Here is a 20,928-nt window from a genome sequence, read left to right on the forward strand (position 1 = left end):
GCTCTCCTGGATGTACTCCCAAAGCCTTTGCAAAAGGTTTCTGGGGAGGGCAGCCTTATTCCATCCTCCATGGTAGGACACTTTACCACGCCAGGCCAGTAGCACATTGTCTGGAATCATTGCATAACAAAGTATGGCAGCGTATGGTTCCGGTGTTTGCTGGCATTCAAACAGCAAACATTCTTTATCTCTCTGTGTTATCCTCAAGAGAGTGATAGCATTCCTGGTCACCTGGTTGAAATAGGGTGATTTTATTAAGGGGCTATTCAGAGGTGCCCATTTCTGCTAGGCTGTTTGCCTGCGGCTGAACAGAAATGTTCCCTGCTGTTAGCCACCCAGTGGGGGAGGGATGAAGCGATCATCCCAGAGAATTGGATGTGGCTAGGGGGAGGTTAGTTGGGTTTGTGCTGCACATTAACCAAAAATTGCAGCCCCCCCTCCTTTTAAATGGCCAACCCAAAGGCAGCTTGGTATGGGAAATGAGGGTACTGCTGTTTGAAATGATTCCCACATGTTATGAAGGTTAAAGATAGGGTGACCAGACAGCAAATGTGAAAAACCGGGACAGGGGGTGGGGGGGTAATAGGAGCCTATATTAGAAAAAGACCCAAAAATCGGAACTGTCCCTATAAAATCGGGACATCTGGTCACCCTAGTTAAAGAAGCCAAAAGACTGTGTCTTACCATGGCTGCCTGCAAGCCAAATTCTGTTGCCCGGCCCTGTGTGAAAGATCTCTCACACTAAACCAGCATACCCTCAATAAGAGGCAAATGCGATCTTGTACCGAAAGCACATGTGCTATGTAATGTTAACAGCAAGCTTTACCGTGAAAAAGTCTACCCATTGTTCTCTAAAATGTGTCTTTTTAACTACCACTCTCCCATTTTTTTCTCCACCAGCTGCAAATGTTTGAACACTCACACTATCTTCTCCTTCCCAGAGACTAGCGAAGATTAGACGGCGAAAAAAAACGCACTTGCGATGAAATGTTCTCTGAGCTCATGCAGGCCTCCCACACTGAAAGAGCCTAGCAGAATGTGTGGAGGCAGACAGTGTCGGAGTCCAGGAAAGCACAATATGAACACGAGGACAGGTGGAGGACTGAAGATTATAAGTGGTAGGCTGAAGATGATAGGTGGCGTCAGCTTGGTGACAGAAGGCAAGAGGCAGTTCTGAGGCTACTAGAGGAACAAACTGATATGCTCTGGCGTATGGCTGAGGTTCAGGAAAGGCAGTTTGAGCACAGACCGCTGCTACAGCCCCTGTGTAACCAACCGCCCTCCTCCCCAAGTTCCATAGCCTCCTCACCCAGATGCCCAAGAATGCGGTGGGGGAGCCTCAGGGCACCCAACCATTCCACCCCAGAGGACTGCCCAAGCAACAGAAAGCTGGCATTCAATAAGTTTTAAAGTGTGGTGTGGCCTTGTCCTTCCCTCCTCCCCCACCTCACCTGGTCCTTCCCTCTTCCCCCACCCTTCCCAGGCTACCTTGGCAGTTATCCCCCTGTTTGTGTGATGAATTAATAAAGAATGCATGAATGTGAAGCAACAATGACTTTATTGCCTCTGCAAGTGGTGATCGAAGGGGGGAGGGGAGGGTGGTTAGCTTACAGGAAAGTAGAGTGAACCGAGGGGAAAGGGGGTCATCAAGTAGAAACAAACAGAACCTTCACACCATAGCCTGGCCAGTCATGAAACTGATTTTCAAAGCTTCTCTGATGTGCACCACGCCCTCCTGTACTCTGCTAACTGCCCTGGTGTCTGGCTGTGCGTAATCAGAGGCCAGGCGATTTGCCTCAACCTCCCACCCCTCCATAAACATCTCCCCCTTACTCTCACAGGTATTGTGGAGTGCACAGCAAGCAGTAATAACAATGGGAATATTGGTTTTGCTGAGGTCTGAGCGAGTCAGTAAACTGCGCCAGCGTGCTTTTAAACATCCAACTGCACATTCTACCACTATTTTGCACTTGCTTAGCCTATAGTTGAACAGCTCCTGACTCCTGTCCAGGCTGCTCATGTACGGCTTCATGAGCCAGGGCATTAAGAGGAAGGCTGGGTCCCCAAGGATAACTATAGGCATTTCAACATGTTATTTTCTGGTCTGGAAAGAAAGTCCCTTGCTGCAGCTTTTGAAACAGACCAGAGTTCCTGAAGATGCAAGCGTCATGTACCTTTCCCAGCCATCCCAAGTTGATGTTGGTGAAACATCCCTTCTGATCCACCAGTGCTTGCAGCACCATTAAAAAGTACCCCTTTCATTTTATGTACTCGCTGGCTTGGTGCTCCGGTGCCAATATAGGGATATGGGTTCCATCTATCACCCCACCACAGTTAGGGAATCCCATTGCAGCAAAGCCATCCACTATGACCTGCACATTTCCCAGAGTCACTACCCTTGATAGCAGCAGCTCTTTGATTGCGTTGGCTACTTGAATCACAGCAGCCCCCACAGTAGATTTGCCCACTCCAAATTGATTCCCGACTGACCGGTAACTGTCGGGCGTTGCAAGCTTCCACAGGGCTATTGCCACTTGCTTGTGAACTGTGAGGGCTGCTCTCATCTTGTTATTCTTGTGCTTCAGAGCAGGAGAAAGCAAGTCACAAAGTTCCATGGAAGTGCCCTTACGCATGCAAAAGTTTCACAGCCACTGGGAATCATCCCAGACATGCAACACTATGTGGTCCCACCAGTCTGTGCTTGTTTCCTGGGCCCAGAATTGGCATTCCACAGCATGAACCTGCCCCTTAACACCATGATGTCCACATTGCCAGGGCCCGTACTTTAAGAGAAGTCTGTGTCCATGTCCTCATCGCTCTTGTCACCATGCTGACGTCGCCTCCTCGCCTGACTTTGCTTTTGCAGGTTCTACATATACTGCAGGATAATAAGCGTGGTGTTCACGGTGCTCATAATTGCAGCAATTTGATTGTCTGCTGTTGCTCTGACTGAAGGAGGGGCAACTGATGACATGGCTTAGAGGGTTGGCTTACACGGTTGTCACACAGAATGGCCCCCTCAGGGATTGAACTCACAACCTTGGGCCAATGCTCAAGCCACTGAGATAGCCCTCTTCCCACTATTCACGGAGGGAAGAAGTGGGGAGCAAATGAATACAAAACAAATCTGGTCTCTTTACATCTCTCTTATACATCTTAGGCTGGCAGCAGACATGCCATCGGTGCAGTACGACTTCTGGCCACCATCATCTCCTGGCTGCTCGGCAGAAGACAGTGCAGTACGATTGCTAGCCATTGTTGTCTCCTGGCTGCTCGCCAGAAGATGGTGCAGTACGACTGCTGGCCATCATCATCTTCCATTTATGTCCAGGTGCCCCTGGCTGACCTCACTGACACCAGCCAGGAGCACACATCTCTCCTCAGGCGCCCCCCAACTGACCTCACTGAGGTCGACTAAAAGAGCACCTAGGAGACAATGATGATGGCTACCAATTGTAGTGCACCATCTGCTGCCAAAAGGCAATGAGCTGCTGCTGTGTAGCAATGCAGTACCATGTCTGGCAGCACCCTGGAGACATATGGTGACGGTGAGCTGAGCGGGCTCCATGCTTGCCATGATATGTCTTCTGCACAGGTAACCAAGGAAAAAAGACGAGAAATGACTTATTGCCATTGCTTTCACGGAGGAAGGAGGGAGGCCTGACGACATTTACCCAGACTCACCTGCGACAATGTTTTTGCCGCATTGGGAGCTCAACCCAGAAGTCCAATGGACAGCAGAGACTGCGGGAACTATGGGATAGCTACCCACAGTGCAATGATCCGGAAGTCTATGCTAGCATCGGTACTGTGGACACACTCCACCGAGTTAATGCTCTTAATGGTCTTAAGTGGGGACATACACAATCAACTGTATAAAATCAATTTCTAAAAAATGAACTTCTCTAAATTCGATCTAATTTCATAGTGTAGACATACCCTGAGAATCTAACAGCATTGCATTTCGGTAGTTTGGACAATATAGCCTTCACAGAGACTGCTTTCATTAATTTTGGTTCCCCTGACAGCTCTAAAAACGATTTGTAGGTAACTCTGATGCAAAGAAATGTCAAAAAGTCAAAAGCATGTGATATGTTACAAGGTCAAACCAGACTGAACAAAATGAATGACTTATTTATGCAGCTTCTTCTTTGCACAGCACTAACTAGGAATCTGTGACATTTATTAAATTTCCTCTTTCCTCTGTATAACACCTGTGTATAAAATTTTGCAGAAGAACTAATAAAGATGTTAATATGTTGCAACCCTAATGCTGAATTTCAAATGTTGCTGGAAATCCAATAACTGTCATGCCAAATCTTGTCATGCCTTTGAATAGCAAATACAATAACTTGAGATTAAAACCCTTTTTATAAATGCTCCATTTAATCTTACAAACCTGAACTTTTTCATGGCGATGCCACAGTATATTATTAAGGCCTGTATCTTTGGTGTTCCTTGTTATAATTGTCCCATATCAAATAACTTCTCTGTGATGCCATCTATTTGTATTTGTCCACATAGATTTTCTATCAAAGCCTCCCCATAGCTATTAGATGTAGTAGAGGCAGGGTGATGAGTGAGCCGACCAGGGGACTTGGAGTAAAAAAAAACACCTGGTTTTATTCCTGATTCTGCCACTGACTCACTCTTTGGCTGTGGGAAAGTGATTTAGCTCTCTTCGCATCAGTATTTCTATTTGTGAAAGGAGGCTAATTTTAACAGTAAATTGGACCACATGCTTGCCTAGGTACTGTGGGGAATAATACTTCACTGTCAAGGAAATAGATGGGATGATGAAACAGGTCTTTATCTTTTTTATCATCTATGACTACATAATGATACTTACCCATCTTTATAAAATGCATTAGGATCCTTGGGGCACAAATTAATAATTATTTAAGTCAGAAATGTGTGTTTCTTATCTACTACTTGTCCTTCACTATTGGCACATTCTTTTCATGAGGATAAGAGGAAGCTCTGCTCAGAGGAGTGTAACTGATCATTTTTATTTGTAAAAGGCAAGTCATTAGACCCACTGTATACTAATTCATTAAAGTATTGTTCCCTCAGAGATCACTCTAAATTGTGTATTAGTTTTCTGACAAAAGCAGAATAGTCCCAGTCATCATCACCATTGCTCTCCATATGCACAGATATAGATAATCTTCCTGTGCCATTTGTTTTCAATTCCAGTTTTCTATTCTTGTCTAGTTCCAGCAATAGCCATTGTAAGTGTCCTCTTTATAAAACACATCTAAACACAGCATGTGAGTTGAGCATGATTTCTGGTGGAGACCTCACTCCACTTGGTGCAGGACTGTGGGAAGTGGCAAAGGTGGCTTTCCTCAATCTTATTCTCAGTGCCTGGAATAGGTTTGAGCAGCCTCAGGGCTGCTCTGACTTGTGCCTTGTTGCCTAATGGCCCCAAGAGGCCATTCCAGCAGCTCAGAATAGTTAGAGGGCAGTGATGCCCCAGTCACACCCCATTTCTTTCATCATACCAAGCTGTGATGGGGATAGCATAGGGGCATTATGCTGGCTGCGACACCAAGAGAATTCTCATCTCCAGTGCGCCATTTTCTTTACAGACCTTTGTGCCAGCACAGCTGGCATAAAGGTGTCAGAGTGTAATGATGAATCAGTCCCATTGGCTCTGTTCTCCAGCCCCATGCATGTGTAACTGAGCACAGAGCCCCTTCAGTCAGGCTGTGTGCTCATTTCCAGAATTTCATCCTAAATACTTTCTCAGGCATAACTCCTGCCACTGAAGATGTTGCTGGAGTAGAGACTTCAAGGTTGAGCCTAAATAATCCAGTTATCTGGGAAATTTTAGATAGTGATCCATCTGCAGAGCTCCACTTGTACAATAACTTTTTATTCAAACTTAGGGACAAATATTGACCTACTTTCCACATACACACATATCAGGAGCACAACACACAAGCCTGTATGGCTGGAGGAGGATCTTGCTGAAGATGGCTGTCCTACATCTGGGTGCCCTGAAAGGAAGCAGAATGCGCCCTCCACAGGGCCTTCACGACAGCAGCAATGGAGAGACATACCAGTCCATGGCTTAAGGTCATGTGACACACCAGCTATGCCATGGTTTCTGTGCATAGTACCCTGGGTTTTTTCCTAATTTAAATGCAATAGATTGCATAAAGGGAAGCTTTCTGGAGCAGCAACCTATTCACAGTATCAGAGGGGTAGCCGTGTTAGTCTGGATCTGTAAAAGCAGCAGAGAGTCCTGTGGCACCTTATAGATCAGGGTAGGCAACCTATGGCACGTGTGCCGAAGGGGTCACACGACCTGATTTTCAGTTGCACTCCAACTGCCCTGGTCCTGAGGGGGCTCTGCATTTTAATTTAATTTTAAATGAAGTTTCTTAAACATTTTTAAAACCTTATTTACTTTACATACAACTATAGTTTAGGTATATATTATAGACTTATAGAAAGAGACCTTGTAAAAACGTTAAATGTATTATTGGCACACGAAACCTTAAATTAGAGTGAATAAATGAATACTCAGCATGGCACTTCTGAAAGGTTGCCGACCCCTGGTATACACTAACAGATGTATTGGATGCATCCGACGAAGCGGGTATTCACCCACGAAAGCTCATGCTCCAATACATCTGTTAGTCTGTAAGGTGCCACAGGACTCTTTGCTGAACCTATTCACAGTATGAATTCAGTCATTCCTTTTTTGCCCTGAACATAAATTTATGTTTATGTGATTGTGACCAAGTGGGAATGTTCTCAATGTGTTCTTTGAATGCCAAGTGGGGAGTATTGACCTGGGAAGGTTGCAGGGGAGTTTTGCTGGGACTGTCTGCATTGGGGGATGGGAGACTTTCCTTGTGGGAGGATACTTGAGCACATAACATGAGAACCCAGGAGGGTGTTGGAGGCCAGGTAACACCTCTGCCCAGGAAACAGGACACAGGCTGAGGGAGGAGCTGGGGGTGCGGGGGGGGAGGCTGAGTGACATGGCTGGAGGAAGTTTCAGTTTGGAGCTGGTTGGGACAATGGAGGGGAGCCCAGATGGGCTCTGGCCTCCCAACAGGGCTCTGGCCTCCCTTTCCTCCCCCCACCCCAATGGACCTAACTGAGGGGGTCCTGTTGTCTGTACCTGCAAGACCTGACTTGGACTGTATTCCTGTCATCTAAATAAACCTTCTGTTTTACTGGCTGGCTGAGAGTCATGGTGAACCACAGGAAGCCGGGGGTGTAGGGCCTTGTCTCTCCCCACACTCCATGAAAACACTGAAAATGATGGTGAGGGAGGGAGGGGCATACCAGTGCATGATGGATGATGGGTATGTGTTGAAAACACCTCTATTATCTTTGGGGACTGTCCCTCTGAAATCTACCAGACTAACTTTATTTATTTTTTTAAATGAGATTTGTGTATGCAGGCATTTGAAGGAAATCATAAATACTGAACAGAAATCTCAGGACCTTGATTTGATTCCTGATATTATTCAAATAAATGTGACTCTCACCCAGTACATGCTGCATGTTTGTGTTCCCACTGTTCAGACTTCAGATGAAACAATCCCTTTATTTTGACTTTCCTTGTTGATTAATAGATCAAAACTGATTTTTCAAAGATTCCACCCTCTAAATCACTGTGACAGTTGGAGATTAAAGTTGATGACCAATGTTATCTTTTATAATGAATGGAAATAAAAATAGTGAAATGTATTTAGAATATTGATCAGAAGAGAGCACTGTGCCAAACACAGTAGCACTGACTGTCTGCTGGCAATAAACTGACTTCTCTCTTCTCTCTGTTTTGCGCAGTCCTGCTAAGCCAATCCTCACTAGAATGAGCACAAAACAAAATGAGTAACTGCTTTTGTACATCAGCATTAAATGGAAAGAAACTTGGGAAGGAGCCTTCAGTGGAGAAGAATGTTGACAAGTGCAAAAATGCCCAATTGGTAAGAGCTGCCTTCTAAACATAGATCAGCCAGGCATGGAAGTGATTTTCTGAAGAGAGATGCAATCATGGAATACACACCAGCTCATTAGGAACTGTCACTGAATACAGCCTTCAGAAGACATGCATGAAAAGTCACATTTAGGGAATAAATTAAAAGGGATGTAGTTGTTGCTAGACAAAACGTATGTAATATATGCATTGAAAAGGTTTGTAAACTCATTTTTTTTATTCAACTGAAAAGCAAAAAGCTTTAAAACCTTTCACAGTAGAGAGAGACAGTTAACTCAAGACTATTTCTGTTCCAGTAGCCAGGAAACTGATAGGACATCACTCTTAAAAAAGCATTTATAAATAGACTCTCTGAATGTTTCCATCTCCTAGAGGAAAAAGTATAACTTTTACTGCAGCATTTCTGCACTTTGTTTATTTCACTGTATAATAAATTGGTTAAAAATGTAAAGCTTTTCAATTTTTACTGCATATGTCCTCTGTTTAATTTATGTCTGTAACAAACTTATAACTGAAGAATTATCTGACGTATATTGTAGTTCTGTGAAGGCATATATACCATAAGTTTCATCATTCTGAATGTCATAATGCTGTTGATTCCCATGCAACATAGACTTGCTCCTATTTAAGGTGGCAAAATAAAACCACTTATTTACAAAAAGAAAAGGGAGGGGGAGAAATTACTTGACACCTGAAATGTAACACACAGCTGCAGTTAAACACTTTTGTATTTTTTCCTATTCTATGTCATATAACCACTTAATGAAATCCAGTGACCTGTGTTATACAGGAGGTCAGAGAAGATGATCTAATGGTCCCATCTGGCCTTACAATTTATGAATCTGACTAGTAAACAGGTACATTTTACAGAACACTACCTAAAAGCTCTGGGCCAGATTCACTGCTATGCTCTGGCTGCTTTGTGTGGTGGGAAGCAGCTGGAGCACAGCAGTGTCTGTGGCCCTTCACATTTTATTTTGCTTATGTGGCGTGAGAGGCATATTACCCCCAAGTTATTCTGACTTTGGTGCAACATTTAGTTGCTGTTCATAAGGTTCCTTGCCAAGCAAACTCATTCTGGAAAGCAATAGAATAGTAAGAGCAGTCTGAAGCCTGGAATGTGAGCAGATAATTATTCTAGAGAGGAGTATTTTAGAAGTGAGCAGCCTTTGTATTATTTCCTGATGCAATTCTAACTTCAAAAGATTTGGAAGGCCACTATGATACTTGCTGGCATTCAGAAAAAGTATCTAGAATAACAATTGATTATTATTACAGGCCCCAAATAACAAATAGCTCTGGAAGAGGTACAGAGATAAAACAGGCTTTTAACTTCTGGTTGTAAATGAGTCACTGCAAAACAAAACTCTTCTGCATCTAAGTGCATGAATCTCAGTTATGCTCCTTTGGCTGAAGACAATGTCTGTGACCAAATTGTCAGTAAATAATGACTAGTTATTAAATAGCAATGTTAACTGTTTGTCAAGGCACCTGTATGGCCCTGATCGCCATAGTAACTGCACACCTAACATATATGCTTGCCAAATAAGTTTACAGATAAATTTGAGTGGGATTTTCAAACACTCTGTCCCTTAGCCTAAGTCTGAATATGTTGTAGACAATGAGAGTTTCGATTGACTTCAGTGGATGCCGAGCACCAATGCTGAGTGCTTTTGAAAGGCACACCCAAAAGTTGTCATCCAACATAAATCTGTTCCTAGTTGCTGTCACCAAAGTAAAGAGGAAGGGTATAACTTAAGTGATTTACGAGTGGGTTTGGAAGCTCATTAAGGCCCCAGTTCAGCAAGGTATTTAAGCATGTGACTCATCCCCCTGAAGTCAATGGGACAACTCACCAGGGCCGGCGCTACCATTTAGGCAGCCTAGGCAATCGCCTAGGGCGCCAGAATAATTGGTGGGCACCATTTTGCCAGAGGGGGCGGCAGGCAGCTCAGGTGGAGCTGCTGCAGTGGTGCATGCGGAGGGTCCGCTGGTCCGTGCTCCAGTGGAGCTGCCGCAGTCATGCCTGCGGACGGTCGGCTGCTCGCGCAGCTCCGGTGGACCTCCCGCAGGCATGACTGCGGCAGCTCCACCGGAGCCACGGAGCACCGGACCCTCCGCAGACACCACTACGGCAGCTCCACCGGAGCCGCGGAGCACCGGACCCTCCGCAGGCACCACTGCAGCAGCTCCACCGGAGCCGCGGGACCAGCGCGCGGGGCTGCGAAATTGCCATGCGCCTAGGGCGCTCAAACCCCTAGCGCCGGTCCTGCAACTCACATGCTCAAAGTTAGGCACATTTAGGCCTACTTTGCTAAATGGGGTCTTACTAAAGCTTGTCGTCATTTACCAGTGCTCATATAACATAGGCATACTTTATCTCAGAAGTTTGTAAAGAGGTTTACCTGAATGTGCTACAGAATCATTGTAATCATTTGATCCAGGGATTACATTGTATTCTCGGATTATTGCAGTCATGATATTTTTTCCTGCAATAGAAACTACATTAATTGGGTTTCTCTGTGCCATGCAATTTTGTTACTGCCTACTGAGTTTTGCATCATAGTGATTGTATAACGAAAAAACCCACTTTAGACATACAAATGTTGCAAAAATGTGTCATCACAAGACTTTGTGGCTCTACTATTTCAATTAAAATGTACCATATGTACATAAATAAAGCAAAAAGTTTCAAGGATGTACATCACTAAATGTTAATTAAGTATAAGTAGTATGTTTTTAATCTTTTTAAAGGTGAACGCTTTACCATTCCATTCCATTGTAATGTCAAAAATGTGTGTAATTTTTTTTAAAGTCAACAACCTGTAAAGAAAATTGTTGGAATACCTGACTTTCTGTAAAAAACTAAAATAAAATAAAATGACTACAATAATTTTTGTTACTTTAATATATGCTTAGTATTAAAGTACCTAATAAATGTCAATGATTAATTTTTCTAGCATACTGAAATAGAGTATGCTCATGCTGTTCTCCAGTTCATTTGTGGTAATGACTGCTCGTACTGCAATCAGTGTCCCCCTTTCTAGACCCTACCCAGGCTCCATCCCTGCAATGTGACGCATAGGGACAAACCCCAGTGCTCATGTGGAGCCCCAGTAAAGAAAGTGGTCTCTGGATGGGCACAGGACTGTCCACACCCATCATATTTGCAGGATTGGGCCTGATTTGTTAAATGAGCTTCATTCTCTAATAGTAAACTTGGTTTCATAAGATGCAAAATAATCAGGAGTTGAATATAGTAAAGCCATCTACAAAGCCACCTAAAGGAGCTGGATGCCAAGTGCCCATTAATTTTAATAGATTGATTACTCCTAGGCAGGTTTGTAAAGCTCAACTTAAATATTTTTGTGGAACTGAATAAAGCTCAGAGATCTTTTTCAATTCCAGTTTATACTTCTGTCACAAATGGCCATTCTGTTACCAGAAACCAAGTAATAGTTTGATTTCAGAAAGCATCTTATATCATCTCCTTTACATTGGCCTTAAATCAGTGGTGAGCTGGAACCGGTTCACACCAGTTTGCAAGAACCGGTTCTTAAGTTTAAAAGCCGGTGTATAACCACTTATTAAAGGTGGCCGGCGGGTGGGCAAACTCCAGTCCGCGGGCCACATCCGGCCCGTGGGACCGTCCTGTCCGGCCCACCTGAGTTCCCAGCTGGGGAGGCTACCCTGACCCCTCCCCTGCTTCCCCCCACCCCTTGCAGAGCCCCAGCATGCTGAGCCGCCTGCACCAGCGCTCTGGGCAGCTCTGCAGCTCCTGCCACTTTGAGCAGCATGGTAAGGGGGTGAGGCCGGGGCGGGGTTGGGAGGAGAGGTTGGCTAAGGGGCAGGGAGCGGTTGGAGGGGGTGGAAGTTCTGGGGGGGAACAGTCAGGGGATGGGGAAAGGAGGGGGTTCAGTAGGTGTGGGAGTTCCAGGGGTCTGTCTGGGTGGCGGTGGATGGGGTTGGGGCAGTCAGGGGACAGGGAGCGGAGCAAGTTATGTAGGGGGTGGGCTCCCACAGCTATTTAAAAGGCTGGGATGGTAGAAGCAGGGGAGCCATGGGCCCTATAAATAGCCCCCAGAGCCCAGGGGTAGCAGGGGGCTCCAGGGGCTATTTAAAGGGCCCAGGGCTCCAGCTGCCTCTGACAGCCTGGTCCTTTAAATACCCATGGGAGCCCCTCTGCTTCACAGGGCTCCCACGGCTATTTACAGGGCTGGGGCGGTAGAAGCAGGGGAGCCTCAGGCCCTTTAAATAGCCCCCGGAGCCCCGAGCTGCTGCTGCTGCCGCGGTAGGGGGCATTTACCTTACAGGATGGGCTGGGGCTGGCTCTGACTCAGCCATGCCCCTTCTGCCCTAGGCCCCGCCCCTTCCAGGGGCCAGAGCTGTACCGGTAAGTCACTGGACTTACTTTCACCCCTGGTCACAGGAGGGGGTAGTCAGGGGACAAGGAGCGGGGGGGGCGATAGTTGCGGATTCTGAGGGGGACAGTCGGGGGCAGTACGTGGGTTAGAGTCGGATGATGGGGGGAGACAGGCACATGGGGCTTGTACTCACCGCGTGGTTCCCTACCAGGTCTTTGGCAGTGGAGGGGGGGTCTTCACTCACTCCGGGTGAAGGACCCGCCACCGAAATGCCGCTGAAAACCCGGAGCGAGTGAAGACACACACACACACACACACACACACACACACACACACACCCCGCCCCGCCGCTGAAGTGCTGCCGAGGACCCGATGGGGAAATTGGGTATTAAGATTTTGGGAGCTCATCACTGGTTAAGGAGCTGCTCTGGGCCTAAGCAGCCCTGCCACATCACACCTGCAAAAGCTGGAGGTGGAGCTTAAAAAAGGGAAGCAGAGCAGCTCAGAGTCAGGCAGACAGGGGTCAAGTCACACTACCTCACTGCTGCTCCTCTCCTGCTGCCCAGTGATACTGACCTGAATCAGAAGGGCTGTAAAGGAGGGGCTGGTGACTTTTGAAGGTTAGAAACTTTATATTCAGTTCTTTACCTGTGAGAAAAGGGGACTCTGGTAGGAAGTGGTCCAGGGAGGCAGTTGCATAGCACCCCAAGGTACAGGACTTAGCTGCCTCCCACTGGGCCCTAGATTGGAGAGGGTGGGCCAGGGCTTCCCTAACAGTTCCTAGAGAGGGGACAATGACAGAAGTCTATCTGCCTGAAGATACAAGGGGCCAACCCCTGACCCAATAGGAGAGGGGGAGCCTGAAGCCCTTGCTGATTTATGATGAATTCCACATTATTGGACTCTGTGTGTACCCTGAAAGGGGTGGATCTGCACGTGTGACTTGGGCAGGAGAGCTGAGCTGCTAAATGGACAGACCACCATAGGGTGGAGGTATAGTGAGAAAGGGGAATGCCTGGGTGAAAGACAACCTGCTACACCCCAGCCTGACCAGTAGGCAGCATCCATGCTTTCAGAGGGCCTGAGTGAAGTCATCCAGATTGGAGAAGTTTGGTCCTGATTGCCCTCTGCCTCCGCTCCCTCATTTGTTAAGAAATGGGAAAATACATATGCACATCACAGGCTGTGCTAGGAAGCTAAATAAATGACTGCAATGATAGTGCAATGTACATTAAGATTCTCAAATGGAAGGTGCTACAGAAAGCAAAGGATTATTATCATGTGGCAGAGTTAAATAGGGTTAAATGGCTGGGTTGCTCTGAGGGCAGATGTTAGAAGAGTTATCAGGCTTTGTTCTAGGGTAAACGCCATCAGAAAAAGAGACATTTTATTCAGGTTAACTGAATACTCACCCATGTTTCAGAGTGAGTGCGCATGGAGGATAAAGAATCAAAAATACATAAAGTTGTTAATGGTTTTAAAGGGCTTGTTCTGGTTTTTAATTTTATCAGCTAGACATAGTGTGGAAATTCCCTCATTTTTAAATATTTAAATCCATTTTGAATTAAATACAGTTACGATGGAATCTAGGGCACTAGAAAATTCTTCAGAGGCAAGATAATTTAGGCATATGGAAAGCAATCATGGTATGTGCTATATTTACTATTTTGTGTGTGTTTATGCTGCCATCTAGTGGCAGATGTTTTAATAGGTTTTGTTAATTCAAAATGGTTTCCAGTCCCTATTTTTCTATCTCCTTTTATAAAAAGATCAGATCAGTAAAAATAATACTTAAGATTACATGCCTCCCACAATATGGATAAACCCCTTGACTAAACTGGCAGTGTATTCATTTGTACTGCGCGTTTACTATAAAAACAATTTTGAGATGGGAAGAAATTAAACTTAATTTTTATTTGCATTCCTGTAGTGAGTAGAGGCCAAGCCTTAAACTGGTGTGGATGAAAGCGTCGTCCACTCAACCATTGGCCAACACAGTTTAGGTTCATTCATTCAAGAAGGGCTCGTCAGAGACAGTTTTTTGCATTTCTCAGGCAGCAGTGACATTGATTCAGCTTTTCCCCCATCTGACTCTGCACTCTTTCCTGAACCTTATGTTCTCTGATTTAGTTGGGAATTGGTCCTGCTTTGATCAGGGGATTGGAATAGATGACCTCCTGAGGTCCCTTCCAACCCTGATATTCTATGATTCTATGATTCTGCGCTGAACACCAGTCAGCTTCCGATTTGAATTCACAAACTTAAGGTAAAGGCACATCTCCAGGTTCACATTGCTGTCTGGTAACCATAACAGACACTCCAGAGAGATGCCTGTTATTTCTTCTACACCTTTCTCTCTTCCCCACCCATGCAGCGTCTCCCCTCTAAGCCTCTCTGCAGCCAGATGTTCAATCCAGTGTACTGAATCTGCAGGTTCGCTGCTGAGGCCCTTTCCCCTGCCTGAATGATCTGAGGAGCCACCAGTCAGTAACTGGGTTCAAGGGAAAATGAAAGTCTCTATCAATCACCTCAGTCAATAAAGAGTCACAGGTGGAAGGACACTGGACCATCTTAAAAAGCTGGTATCAGGGACCCTCTGCCTTCTTAAAGCTCAGCCAGGAAGCAAGAAAGATCTTCTGTCCATATGCACCCAACATACCGAAAGACCTAACACCTCTGCAAAGCAGAAGAAAATGGCTGTGACTGGCTGGAGAGAACCAGTACATAGTGAGCATAAAGCCAAGGCAGGGACAGAGCTCTAGACCAGTGGGGGAAGCCAGCAATAAGTAGCCTAGGGAGGAAGAGCTGGGAAACAGCCCAGGCCATGTTGCACTGTGAACTTGCAAAAAGACCTTCCAGGCCTTCAGAAGATTCATGGCTGGGAGCAGCAGTTCAGTGGTCAGAAGAGGAGTAAGGACTGGGAAGAACCAAATGAGAGCTGCCATTTAAAGAACTGCAGAGGAACTACATGAGACAATGATGCTAAAATGTAGAGTCCTAAAGGAATTGGAGGTGAGCAGGAGCCCATCTGCTACATTCAGGCGGATGGAGTTCAAAAGAACCTGGAGAGCAGGCCAGTTATTGAGGCTCTGAGTGAACAGGGGACATGAGAGGCAACAGGGAGAGCGGGAAGAAGAGCCTCAGGCACTGTGGAGAATACTGAAGAGGGCTGAAAGGAGCAGCTACCTAAACCAAACTACTATACCAGGAAGTGCCCATAGCTGGTCAGCACATCTCAAAACCTTCCTTGAGGGAGCAGCAGTGGTTAATGGGGTTGCTGCATTAAGAGGGCCCAGACAATATGATAGTATGGATAAGATTGATGAAGGAGGGTCAGATGGTAGGCCAAAGGATGTAGGCGTTCAAGCATCTTTGAAAGGGTCAAAATGTGGCAACTAGATGAACTTGAGAGGAGCAGGACGTTGGATTTAGACACTACTTCAAAGGAGAATAGCTCTGAAATGAGCTAAAGGTAAATGTATACATCTAGGAACAAAGGATGTAGGCCATGCTTACTGGGCGAGGAACAGTGACTCTGAAAAAGATTTGGGGGTTGTGATGGATAATCAGCTGAACACAAGCTCCCTATATGATGCTGTGGATGCATAAACGGTAATATCAAGTAACAGTAGAAAGGTTATTTTACCTTTGTCGCTGGTGTGACCACTGCTGGAATGGTGTGTCCAGTTCTGGTGTCCACAATTCAAGGATGTTCAAAAACTGGAGAGGGTTCAGGAGAGGAGAGCCACAAGAATGATTTAAAGGATTGGAAAACATGCCCTACAGTGATATATTCAAGGAGCTCAATCTATTTAGCTTAACAAGAGAAGGATGAGGATTTGACTATACAATAGAAGTACCTACATGGGGAACAAATATTTGATAATAGGTTCTTCAGTCTAGCGGAGAAAAATATATTATAATCCGAAGGCTGAAAGTTGAAGCTAAACAAATTCAGACTGGAAATAAGGTGTAATTTTAACAATGAGGGTAATTAATTGAAACAATTTACCAAGAGCTCTGATGGATTCTTCATCCACTGGCAATTTTAAAATTAAGATTGGATATTTTGCTAAAAGATGTTCTCTGGTAATTACTTTGTGGAAGTTCTATGGCCTGTATTATATAGGCTTTCAGACTAGATGATCACAATGGTCCCTTCTGGACTTGGAACCTATGAGCTTAGGGAGCAGCATACACTCGCAGTGGAGGGCCTGAGGAATTGTGATTAGGGATGGTTAATCACATTAGGGGCTGGCAGAGGCCTGAGCCCTAACTGTCATCCTAAAGGAAGAACACACCAAGCAACGATCCTGGGGACCACTGACATAACTAATGACAAAGAAGGTTATGTAGCAAGTCTCCAATGGGACCATCTGATTCTGTCAGGAATGACAGGTGCAGTCAACCCTATCCTGTATGGTCAAAGACAAAAAGCTTCATAACTGTCTTCAAGGAGCGATGAACTGGAAGGGATGCTCCCAGGTACAAAGCCATACGAACTCACAGGGTGGTGGCAATTTATTACCACTATAAATCAAACTCAATCACTTGCTTACAAATTTTGGTCCATGAACTCCTTCCCGCTGCTCTGCAGAATGAACTGTTCTGAGAACCAAGCAATGATAGGGTAAGGTATTGGGTCAGGAGGCTATCACAGTTCATGGCAGCTGTACCTATATTCCATCTCCATGGTTCCATCAAGGGCATCTCCTCTTAGGCTTCTGGTTCCTTTGCCATCAGCTCTCTTGGGTGCAGACACACATCTTTCTGCTACTTGACTGGGATATTTCCAGGCTGCAGAGTTCCCTGCCTACACTGTGAATTTCCCAACAAGTCAGACTGCCTCAGCAGGCCTGCTTTGCCTTCCTTTCTCAAAGGCTATAAACAGTGTACTTGTTCACAGTCAAGTTACCACACAGCTGTTTCTAAGCTAGCATATGTATCCTTAAGGTGAAAGCATTGTAGAGAAAACATATTAAAAACAATAATAGCATCTGCACGCATGCTAATAAGCTTACCAGAGATCACCCGGGCTCCAGCAAGGGCTTGGGCAGGTGAATAGTCCTTCAAACCCCATCTTGAGATTTTCTGTGGTCACAAATTCACTAGAGTTGTTAGAACAAGCACATCCATATATCTGTGATTTTTCTCTTTTATACAGTTGTGTCTTTGATCACTACAGACATGAATAGGTAATCAGTCAGACAATGGCTTTCTCCTCAAGCCATAGCTTCAAAAGATTGGGGCTGGAAATGGAGAATTTGTATTCCACCCCCCCACCCCCATGTTTCCTAGGAAACCCATTTAACTTTAAAAGTTCACATTGTTTCAAATAGTCCTTTTGAAGTTCATAACACTTCCCAGAGACCCACCATAATACATAAACATTTCCATTTTTAATACAATGAACTCCTAAAATATTTAAACTTAATGCAATGAGGTTTAACTTAATTCAGTCAAGTTTATACAGGAAATTGCCATATCTGTCACAGAGGTATTTCCATAACGGGAGCTCGCTTAAAGTGCTTCACAGAATGAAAAAGGGTGAGAATCACCACTCCTAAATCTTAGCACATATAGCGCTTGGGTAATATTCTGTACAGGAATAAGTATGACTGCAACAAAGCAATAGGAACCATAGAATTACTTCTGAATTAGCAGGTGCCTCTGTAATGTATGTGGAGAATGTTGTAAAATATGCTGTTCCCTTTTACACTGAGCCGGAACATTTTCACACAGGTGCTCATAGAGGTCCAGAGTTGTTAATGAGCAGGACAAATCGACCAGTTCTAGGAGTTCACAGAAGCTGTTGCAATGTATGTGGTCACGCATTCTAAGACATACTGTTCCTTTCACATCAGTCGTGTGAATTTTTCATAGAGGCGTGCTCAGAGGTCTAGTGTTAATATATTTACTGGTGATAATTTGAGTTCTCTTCCTTCACTTCATATGAGAGTGTGTTTAGTCTGTGCTGGCAAAATCTTCTTGTGGTTCCTCTGTAAACTTTATTACAGAGTTGGGGCGGGGGGGGATATAGACTGTGGTAGATATAGATTTATTTTATTTGAGAATTCAGCACTGCTTTTTTCTCATTACTGGCCTGTGGCTGTACATTCATCAGTGCTGAAGCTGATGATGAACCAAGCAGAGTCAGGCCAGGCTAGAATTTGGATTGGAGACCTCTCAGAATAGTCCAAATGGTGAATTAAGTGGTGCTGGTAGTTTAAGATGTGGACTTTTTCCATGGAATCATATTGTTTTAAAATGCATGATTTTTAAAAAATCCTAGTTTTGCTGAGTTAAATTGGATGAATCAGAACATAAGAACAGCCATATTGGGTCAGACCAAAGGTCCATCTAGCCCAGTATTCTGTCTTCTGACAGTGACCAGTGCAAGGTGCCCAGAGGGAATGAACAGAACAGGTAAGTGATCCATCCCGTCGCCCATTCCCAGCTGCTTGTAAACAGAGGTTAGGGACACCTGTGAATGGACACTGTACGTCAGTTTGAACTGTAATATGTTATGTAAAATTGTTGAAAGGACAAATGAAGTCAAAGAAGTTGTGTTAATTTAGAATCATAGAAGATTAGGGTTGGAAGAGGCCTCAAGAAGTCATCTAGTCCAACCCCTTCCTCAGAGCAGGACAACCCCATCTAAATCATCCCATTGTCAAGCTGGGCCTTAAAAACCTTCAAGGACGGAGAGTACACCACCTCCCTAGGTAACCCATTCCAGTGCTTCACCACCATCCTAGTGAAATAGTTTTTCCTTATATCCAACCTAGACCTTCCCCAATGCAACCTGAGACCATTGCTCCTTGTTCTGTCATCTGCCACCACTGAGAACAGCCGAACTCCATCCTCTTTGGAACCCTCCTTGAAGTAGTTGAAGGCTGCTATCAAATCACACACACACACACACACACACACTCTTCTCTTCTGCAGACTAAATAAGCCCAGTTCCCTCAGCCTCTCGACATAAGTCATGTGCTCCCGCCCCCTAATCATTTTTGTTGCCCTCCGCTGGAATCTCTCCAATCTGTCCACCTCCTTTCTGTAGTGAGGGGGGAAGGCAAAACTGGATGTAATACTTCAGATGTGGCCTAATAGAGGGGAATAATCACTTCCTTCAATCTGCTAGCAATGCTCCTACTAATGCAGCCCAATATGCCATTAGCCTTCTTGGTAACAAGGACACACTGCTGACTCATATCCAGCTTCTCGTCCACTGTAATTCCCCAGGCCCTTTTCTGCAGACCTGCCGCTTAGCCAGTCAGTCCCCAGCCTGTAGCTGTACATGGGATTCTTCCATCTTAAGTGCAGGACTCTGCACTTGTCCCTGTTGAACCTCATCAGGTTTCTTTTGGCCCAATCCTCCAACTTGTCTAGGTCACTCTTGGCCCTATCCCTACCCTCCAGCATATCTACTTCTTCCCCGAGCTTAGTGTCATCTGCGAACTTGCTGAGGGTGTAATCTATCCCATCATCCAGATCATTAATGAAGATGTTGAACAAAACCGGCCCCAGGACTGACCCCTGGGGCACTCCGCTTTATACCAGCTGCCAACTAGACATCGAGCCGTTGATCACTACCTGTTGAGTTTAGTATGAATTTAGTATGTTTGCGCTCAAATGTGATGGTTAGATGATCTGCAAGCACTTGTATGAACTCACAGTTTGGCATGATGGATTAGGATACCTGAAATCATTTTGATGTGCTACTTTGAGGCAGTGATGATTGATCATCCCTTCTAGATAATTTTGGGGCATTCCTCATCCAATGCCCTTTGAGGAATTCTTTCAGGCCTCAGATGGACCCACTCAGAAGCCAGACAGAGATTAGTGTGGCTGTCAGGTTACTAGAGGTAGGCAAAAAAATTCCAGGCAAAACTTGTTTTCACTGAATAATGCAGATTTGGGTTAACTGAAACATTTTGTGAATTTGTGTCAATTTTGATGAACTGTTTCAGCCAAAAAAAACTTTTGGAAATGTCAAGACAGTCAATTTCAGCATTGTCAAAATTAATTTTTTTTAAGGCAGCATCCCAAGGGGATTTATATGCTATTCTCAGTACTAGGATTGGGGTGGTATTTCCCCCCTAGCAGCCCAATGGTTGGGGCACACATCTGACATATAGGAGACTCAGGTTCAAATTCCCACTCTAGAGTAGGGACTTGAACTCAGGTTTCCATATCCCAGGTGAGTGCCCTAATCACCAGGCTTTGGGATATACTAAGGAGCTCTGTCTCTCAGTCTCGCCTGTTGAAGCTCTTCTGATTTGTATAAATTAAATATTTATTGAGACAGCATCAGAGAGAATGACTCTATAAGCCCAGTTATTAGGGCCCTCACCTTGGAGGGGAGAAACCAAAGATCCACTCCATCTGCTCCCATGAATATTTAATTAGCTATAGAAAGTAGAACAGCTTCAACAGCAAAGCTTGAGAGCTATCCTCTACAGCCCTGTGGCAAAGGCATTCAAAGGGGATATAGGAGATCTGGGTTCAAGTTCCTGCTCCACAGTGGGGATTTGAACCTGGGTCTCCCCCCTTCATCTTTCTCTCTCAAGAATGGTGCCTATGTCCCTTGTGAATCCA

The 20,928-nt window shown here is 45.0% G+C and overlaps 1 protein-coding gene across 2 annotated transcripts in view; it reads left to right on the top strand.

The window, feature by feature from the left end:
- Positions 1–9,925, top strand: part of LHFPL3 (LHFPL tetraspan subfamily member 3) — a 437,283-nt gene extending 427,358 nt beyond the window's left edge. For both annotated transcript variants that reach the window (XM_050926109.1, XM_050926099.1), the window contains one exon: positions 7,813–9,925. Coding sequence is in view for 1 of the 2 variants with exons in the window: in XM_050926099.1 (XP_050782056.1) it covers positions 7,813–7,841 (29 nt within the window). In the remaining variant the exon portion in view is untranslated. The remainder of the gene's footprint in view (positions 1–7,812) is intronic.
- Positions 9,926–20,928: the final 11,003 nt, after the last annotated feature.

This window comes from Gopherus flavomarginatus, chromosome 1, assembly GCF_025201925.1.
Source record: "Gopherus flavomarginatus isolate rGopFla2 chromosome 1, rGopFla2.mat.asm, whole genome shotgun sequence".
NCBI classification, from domain to species: domain Eukaryota; kingdom Metazoa; phylum Chordata; order Testudines; family Testudinidae; genus Gopherus; species Gopherus flavomarginatus.